This window comes from Idiotropiscis lumnitzeri, chromosome 14 (genome assembly GCF_059441095.1).
Source record: "Idiotropiscis lumnitzeri isolate Australia: NSW breed Sydney's pygmy pipehorse chromosome 14, RoL_Ilum_1.0, whole genome shotgun sequence".
Classification (NCBI taxonomy): domain Eukaryota; kingdom Metazoa; phylum Chordata; class Actinopteri; order Syngnathiformes; family Syngnathidae; genus Idiotropiscis; species Idiotropiscis lumnitzeri.
The window spans coordinates 6086277-6095028 of NC_142404.1; the positions used below are offsets into that span (position 1 = coordinate 6086277).

Below are 8752 nucleotides of genomic sequence, written 5' to 3' on the forward strand. Positions count from 1 at the left end.
GAATGCAATATTCCAGTTTGCAAACTGCCGTTCAATATTGAAGAAGAATACGGACACCTATGCGCCTGCGCCAGCACGGACCAACCAGAAAGCGCATATGTCGCAACCACAACATGTGAAGCCTTCGTAAATTACAACGGAACAGGTCCGTTTTTCTTCAAATGTTTTTATTGATCAGGTGAACGAAAAAATAATCTCATTGCACATTCTTAGTATTACATTGATACAACTAGTAACGTCATGCTTTTATTCCGGCGTTTGAATGCGAAGCAGCCTAAGCGATAGTGTTAGTATATTGTAACCATTTTAAACAACAACGAGATTTCCATGTTTTCCAGGCTACTTACGTGGCATCGAATTCATGATCGTGAGTTTTGAAACTTTTTTCTTCGAAAGGCTGTGCTTTCAAAAGTTGAAACGAGTCAATTTGTTTAAATACAGCCATGAATGTTTTTCTATGCTGTCGTGTCAAATGTATGTGAGTTACTGCACTACCCTGCATTTTGTCCGCCGCAAAGCCTCTGGTAGAATGTCTTTTGGACAGATGAAATAGAACTGTTGATGTTTGGCAAGGCACATCAACTTCATTTTCGCAGATGCAAAAATTAAGCATACACAGAAAAGATAAAACAATGTTCATATTGTAAAACGGGGAGGAGTTTTTATTTCTGTTGTGGGGCTGCTTTGCTTTATTATAAACTTTATTATATATATATATATATATATATATATATATATATATATAGCGCATTTCACAACAGCTAGAGCTCTAACAAAGCGCTTTCCATAATGATTCAGTTTGCATTTCTTTAAAAAAAAAGTTAGTCAACACATTTCCATTTTTTTTCCCCAGCTGACACAAGGTGTCTTGAATCTATGATGACTACCATGAAATCTTAAGACTGTCAAGGCATTCCATTCATTTGTCGTAATCTTGGTGTCAATCGCAATTTAAACACCCCAAATGTATATATATATATATATATATATGTATATATATATGTATATATATATATATATATGTATATATATATATATATATATATATATATATATATATATATATATATATATATATATATGTATATATATATGTATATATATATATATATATATATGTGTATATATATATGTATATATATGTGTATATATGTGTATATATATATGTATATATATGTGTATATATATATATATATATATGTGTATATATATATGTATATATATATGTATATATATATGTATATATATATGTATATATATATGTATGTATATATGTATGTATATATATATGTATATATATATATGTGTATATATATATATATATATATGTGCGTGTGTGCGTGTGTGTGTGGGGGGGTGTGTGTGCGTGGGGGTGTGGGGGTGTAAATGTATTACTACTCTTCAGTTTCAAATTATTTCAGTGACCAACTATTAAATGCTCTTCCATTAGCATCAAGCACATTCATTCAAGAGTCAAACCATCTTTGTGTAAGTCACATCGGACTTAGATTCCATATTATATAAAATCTGCAATATTTAAATCTGTAAGCAAGCATTTTTATTTGTGATTTTTTTTAGATTTTTGTAATATGTGCTATGGCTCTTTGAAAATGGGGAAACAGTTTTAGATTGATAATATTGTGGCAATACCTTTTGTCTCTATTGTTCTTATTGTTTATTGTTGATCTATTTTAGTGCATTTTTTTAAATCGTGAAGACACTATAGATGACCAATATTAAACCGAAACATGTTTTTGTGTGTATAGGTTGTTTCCCTCAAATTGACACCGGCATGGCGTGCTGCCATTCCTGCCCCCGTCTGTGCTCGCGCTCATCGGCCTACACGGTGGTCCTGGGCTTAAGTTTTGTCACGCTGGGCACAAGTCGAATCCTGCTGCTAAAATTCGCTGCTAATGCCGGTGATTAGACTGTCCTGTTGTTTGTTCTTAAGCTATTTTGACAGCCATTTTAAGTAATATCCGTGTTCTATGTGCAGACAACAAATATGACTTCCTCCCAGCGTCTGTCAACATGCTGGCGGAAGCGCTCAAGCTCCTCTTCTGCCTCGTGATGTCAGTCAGGGTGTTTGTTCGAGGTAAACATGATCAATTTGCGTATCTGATTGACTTCCCCCCCCCCCCCCCCCTTAAACATGCACTTCATTTTTGGCATCTCTTTGGGCGGCAAAATACTTGAATTTCACGTAGAAACAGGTTTGCCAACTGTTCATCAGACAATAAACACTTTGAATATCGACTCCCATGTCAGAGGGACGCTCCTGCCGGGATCTGCGCTGCTCTTCTGCTTCCTCGCTCCTCAGCTCTTTGAAATGGGCCGTCCCCGCATTCCTCTACTTTCTCGACAACATCATCATTTTTTACGTGATGACCTACCTGCAGCCTGTAAGTCCCTGTTGCAGTGGGTGGGTAGATAGCTACTAGCTACAAACACACAATCCTGTGCGATCCAGTACACGAACTAGAATGAAATAAATCTCCTCTGGTGTTGTTTGCGCGTTGCTTGGGCACCATTCATTTGACCTTAAAGTTTGAATGTTGATTGGGTAACTCTGAAGAGAGCCACATTGCCACTTATAAGACAATAATAACTCTTGTGACACCATTTAGTTTACAATTGAGTTGCACAGGTTATTGGTCACATAAATGACGTTTTTAAATAGCTTTTTAGATCACAAAAACTGGACATTTGAAAAAGGGTTGTGTTGACCGTGCACTGTATGTGGATTGTCTCCTTTATGTCCTGAATTATGCTGTTGTTGTCCTCAGGCCATGGCAGTCTTGTTTTCCAACTTTGTTATCCTCACCACGGCTGTTCTCTTCAGAATTGTCCTCAAGTAAGAGCCTCATCCCATAACATTAAGTCCTCTTCCATTGTCCCTAAAAACTATTTTTTTTTAATCAGGGAAATTATAATAGGTTTTCAATTTCATCAGATTGTTTTGGAGAAATCAATAAATAGACAATTACTCTCAAAATGCCCCTTTCTAGTCAGAAATGCAGCCACTACACCCAAACAGGAAACAATACACCAATGCTTGCTTCCTTCACCGATGAAGTCTTGCTGATGTGTGAGTCAAGCAGTCTTCTACCGATTTGGGGGCATTACAACTTGTGCGAAAATTCGTTTAAAAAAAAAAATCACTGCAGAATTTGTCATGGGGGGGGATTTTAGTGCCAATATACTTTTCCATACAGACCTATTATATACGTGCCAATGTTCTACCTCGTCAGGTGTCCCCTTTAATCGTTCACACACCTGCTGCAACCTAAAGTGTTCCATTGATTCAGTTGTGCAGCTGATTGTATTATGTGTTGTTTATGATATCTTAATGTGAGCCTGACATGGTTTAACCCGTTTATGATGGACTGGGTTTCATTTAAACAACATCATTAGTGATGAAGCGAAATACTGAGTATAAATTAGGCGTACTAAAAGTAACAGAAATAAACCACTATACAATGTACTATGCATGTATGGTAAAATTAATCTGGTTTATCATATATATATATATATATATATATATCACTATTTTCTAGTTGAAAACAAAATTCGTTACTTCTATAATGATTACTTAAAATCAGTCCAAACAATAATAGGTCCCACTATTATTTAAATAACTATGAAACTAAATAGAGGTAACAGGCTGACAAAAATGTTTACAAAACAAATATGAAGTTGAATTATTAGGTCTCTAAACTTGGTAAATATGTATATAAGCATATAATGGTTCTACGTTACTATTTTTTTTCTTATTTGCTATTTTAGACTTAGTTGACTGTTAGTTGATCTTGCTAAGTTCACTTGTCACTGGCTGTGACTATTTGTAATTATATGTGATTGCAGAACACCGAGTTGATGCACTGTTTTGTAGTTTCACAGTTTTTGGATTGAATTGTTTTCATCCAAACAAAATGTGTGTCTTTAAGTGGAATAGTCCACAATAAAACTTGTTTTTCTTCACTCCTCCGCAACCAGGAGGCGCCTGTCCTGGGTGCAGTGGGCAGCGTTGTTCATACTCTTCTTGTCCATCGTCTCTCTGACGACGGGGTCGGGCAGCAGTCAGAAGTCATCCGCGTCTGTGCTGGGAGTCCATTTGAGGCCCCTGTCCTCGCCGTCCAACTCCTGCCTGCTGTACACACAACTGCTGGAGGAGATGAAGAACAGCAGGTGGCGTAGCGACATCATGGAAATAGTACAAGTTCTTCTCTCCTCAGCCTCTAACACGCTTAAGCTTATGTTTTAGAATTTAGAATAAAAATATTTAGATAGAGATAGAAACAAATAGAATAAAAAACCTATCTTGTGAAGACTGTTACACTTCTGCGTTTTCTGACTTTCAGAACAATTTCAAAGTAAAATTAAATTGCTTTTAAAGTAAAAGTCCACGATCGGCTTTGCATTGCACCTCTTCAGTTTTGTAAACATACTACATATTACATACCTTTTCAGAATAACAGTTCGACATTAGATATGCATTTGAATAATTCTAGTTGGTTATTGTCTGTGTCTGCTCAAGAGAATCGCTGATCAAGTGAAGATTCAAAATAAAAGCATACTTGGTGTGTGTGTGATCCCGTCCTCCCGCAGCGCCAACAGCTCCTGGGTGTCGATGCTGCCCGGCCAGGCCTGGCGGGACAGCGTGGTGGGAAAGCTTCGCTCCCTGGGGGTGGGCCACATCCTGCTCCTGCTGCAGTGCTTCATCTCAGCCATGGCCAACATTTACAATGAAAAGATCTTAAAGGAAGGAGACCAGGTCACTGAGAGCATCTTCATTCAGAGCAGTAAACTGTGAGCCTGTCGTCCGATAATGCGACAAAAAGAATGTAGATCACGTCTTGACTGTTCCCACTTCGTCATGTGGCAGGTATGCCTTTGGTGTGGTGTTTAACGGTCTGACCCTTGTCACTGGACAAGAATCCCGAGGCCTCACTGTCCACTGTGGCCTCTTTTATGGACACAACATCTACTCTCTTGCCCTCGTGGTCGTTACTGGTGAGTAACATGAACTACACAGACAGCCATATGACTTAGTGACCACATTATTAGGTACACCCACACAATACAAACGGGTCAACATCCCATCTATATGTCTACAGTATGTACCTGAATACCAGTTAAATGTATTTGCACTAACACTACACAGTAGATGGCAGTGGCGCTCTCATTGTCAGAGTGCGATGGGAGTATGAGCTCTAAACAGGAGCTGAGGGTTCTTGTTTTTTCGGTTCAAGCGTTTTTCAATTTTGTGATTCTGTGTTGCCGATTTTAATTCATTATTGATTGATTTTATTACATTTAATTTTTCAGTATCCTATATGCAATTAATATGTCAAACAATGGTTATAGCTTAGATGGGGTTTTCTGATTCGTTTGAATTTCAGGCAAATTGATTTATTTTAAATCTTTTGTTACAGAGTGAAACAAACAATGGTAATTATTCTTTGTTGTAAGTTTTTCTTTCATTTTAATAAGAAAACAATGTTATGCAGGACTATACATCCCCCCCCCCACACTTTTCTTGATAAATTAGACTATTTATAGTCGCGGCAGAGAGTTAAGGCGGGTGCGAAATGTTTCCTTCTTCTTTTTGGGAGGTGTAAAAGAAAATAAGACCCAATTGATTGGTTGAAAATGAATCACACATTTGGTATATCTTGTAAATGCACAACAAATTGCTATTTGTCAAGTTTTTAATCCTCTACATACAGTAATAGACAAATATGCTCACCTGATGCAAGTATGACTGCAACATTTCAAATCCAAGCCCAACACAAAACAAGCTGACCATGTTTTTTGAATGTGTTATTGTAGTTTTTGCTGAATTTATTTTCACTCAATAAGTTGTTATAGAAATAGTGTTTTTTTTCAGAGGACAAAGAATATATGCCCGTGAGTATTATATTTTCTGTTTACATGTGTTGATGCATCATTTGTTTTTACATATTTAATGCTTGAGCGATGTAACATGCCGCATTGTTGCTGTTTGCTAGCCCGTCTTTGGCGTTTTGCATTGTTTAGTATTCATTGAGCTGAGTGGCCCCGACGTGGTTTTATTCTTTGCTTTATGTTTACTTTTACAGTAAACGTCAACTAGGTGTGGCACTAAACAGCTTGAAATATCTTTTTAGAAGAATTGTTCAGTATATCACTAACTGCTCATCTGCAAGATCAATTTTTTTAACCCAGGTAAAAAAAAATCCACCGAAGTACAGCTTGTATCCTCAAACACTCAAAAGTCGGGTGCCTCGCATCTTCAAGGCACCGCTGTATTTTTTAGACCTGAAATCCTTGTGTGAGCCATTAAAGTCTCAGGGTCTAACTACCCTAAAATACAAGTTTTAGTATATTCAGTGGTGCATTGTTCTATATCTGAGTTGGAACAACAATCTGAAGGCTGTACATGTTAAGGTCAGCTCATGGTCTTCAAACTAAAATCCTCAACTTGACATTTCCTGTCCACCAGCGACACTGGGCCTCTCTGTGGCCTTCATTTTGAAGTTCCGCGACAACATGTTCCACGTGCTGACGAGCCAGATCACCACGGTCCTGGTGACCGCCCTCTCGTTCTTCCTCTTCGACTTCCGGCCCTCTCTGGACTTCTTCCTGCAGGCCCCTGTGGTGCTGCTGGCCATCTTTATCTACAACGCCAGCCGGCCCCGGGACCTGGAGTATAGCCTGCAGCAGGAAAAGCTGCGGGTCATCAACGGGGAGGTGTTAAAGAGGTCCAGAGGGGTAAGGGCACACACGCATGCACACGCCAAGTTCCCTACTGGCATTTTGTCTTCTCAGTCTTGTTTTGTCTTTAATGGAGGCCTCCCAATATCCAAAAAGAAAAAAATACCTCGTCGTCTGCAACCGTAAAAGAGGGAATTGATGGGTCTTGAACTTGCGCGGTGATCTTCAATGTCCTCCTTGTTTCGTTTCTTCACTAACAACAATATAAATAGCCTGAATTGACCGCAAGGTCAAGCCAGTTGAACGTCGTTCCACGTCTGGATACGCGTTCAACAGATTTTTTAAAACATTTTTCATCAGAGATTCAAGTAAACTTTTCTAGATGTTTTTCTTGTGCTGATTCCGAATGTACCCTTATTTTTTTTCCCTAGCACGTCAGGATTTAATAATAATAATAATATGTAACATATTTTGTAACATTTAGTAGTAATTCTGATATAAATAAAGTTGTATTGTATTGTATAATAGGTTCAGCATCCAGTGTATTTTTAATTCGGAATCATCAAAGCTATAAGAGGGTAACATAAAGCCATCTCTGTTTAATTAATAAGTTGCTGTTGACCAGTGTAACCTAATAGATTGTATTTTTTTATTATTTATTATTAGATTTTATTGATAAATATGATTGATTTTATTATAATTCATTATTAAGTCATTAAATGTGCTAAACTGATTTTGTGACTTGGTATAAATTTGAATACAGCTTTTGACATTTTTGAAAAATGGAATAATTTAATCTGTCATCTTCATTTTAGTAATATTGAATATAGATTGTAATATTTAAATGTTATTTTGTTTTATTTATTGATCGTAATTTACATGATCTTCTATTAAATGTAATATTTAATTGATTCTGTGGTCATTGCTCACATTCCAAATTTAATAACCTTATTTATTTATTTTTTTATTAGCTATATTTTCTTGGGATTTTTAACATATTATCATTATTATTATTATTGCAATAAATATTTTTTAAATTAAGTTTATTCATGAGTGTTGTGGCTGTTGTCTGGTGCAAATTTTAATATTTGACATTTCAATTATTATATTTTAATGATTTTTTTAACTGTAATGTGGCTCTATTATTGTTGCATTCATTAATGTCAATATTTTAAATTAATAAATTCATTGATTTTGTGGCCTGTTGTGTTATTGGATATTTTACATATTCTTATTGGGGGTAAATAGGCCAGATTTAAGCCAGTATCATACTTTTGGTTGTGTCAATGATGTATTAAATATCTAAATAAAATTGTATTTCATTGTATTGTTTATTAGTAGTAGTAATCATGATAGTGGTATAAATAATTTATTTTATTCATGTTATTTCTTCCCGTCACAAAATGCAATATTTCATCCACCTTTTCATGTAGTTTATTTAGTCATGACTCACCGTCCGTCTCTGATGTGTTTCAGGATGGCGAGGAGCTGGAACTGCTGACCAAGGCCAACACAGACAGCGACTCTGAAGAGTCGTCTTTGTAGTGCACAGACGCAGACTGTGTGCAGTGTTCACAAAGGAGGCACATTGTCCACACACATGCTGTCTTTTAAAAGTTTTTTTTTTTTTGTTTGCTGCTGGAAAACGACTTTGACGCTGTGGCTGAAACACACGAGATTGAGGTGTTTGTTTTTTCTGTGGTCAGACCTCAACACACTCTTTCAGTTTGTGTAAAACTGGGACGAACTCCTGCTACTGTGTTTTTTTCCCCTTTGGAAATCCCGCGGGTATTTTTTCCATCTTCAGTTGCTGGAGGAAGATTTGGATGGGTTTCTGTAGCAAGACAATTTAGCAGGATACAAGGATGTACAATATTCAAGGAACTCAAAGAATTGTTTGGCGGACCATAAACCTCATGAATTGGACTCTTGAAAACCACGACTGATTTTTTATGGTTTTTTTTGTCGTATTGTATTTGTAAACTTTGCCATGAACTCCACGTTGGAATGTGATGGGAGAGGGGGGGAAAACAAAGTAATGGAAAACCATGATGAA

The 8752-nt window shown here is 36.8% G+C and overlaps 1 protein-coding gene across 3 annotated transcripts; it reads left to right on the top strand.

Moving 5' to 3' along the window:
- Window positions 1–56: 56 nt before the first annotated feature.
- slc35a5 (solute carrier family 35 member A5) lies at window positions 57–8622 on the top strand. Of its 3 annotated transcripts, XM_088315253.1 has the most exons (11): window positions 97–145; window positions 1451–1488; window positions 1767–1919; window positions 1997–2095; window positions 2269–2402; window positions 2787–2854; window positions 3997–4188; window positions 4609–4809; window positions 4886–5013; window positions 6485–6753; window positions 8173–8622. In XM_088315253.1, exons 3-11 carry the CDS (start codon window positions 1793–1795, stop codon window positions 8239–8241), a joined length of 1287 nt encoding a protein of 428 aa, XP_088171379.1. In that variant the 5' UTR covers window positions 97–145; window positions 1451–1488; window positions 1767–1792; the 3' UTR covers window positions 8242–8622. The 3 variants fall into 3 exon arrangements, with proteins under 3 accessions (XP_088171378.1, XP_088171379.1, XP_088171377.1); XM_088315252.1 differs by lacking the exon at window positions 1451–1488 and having other exon boundaries at window positions 57–145; XM_088315251.1 differs by lacking the exons at window positions 97–145; window positions 1451–1488 and adding an exon at window positions 163–367.
- The last annotated feature ends 130 nt before the right edge of the window (window positions 8623–8752 follow it).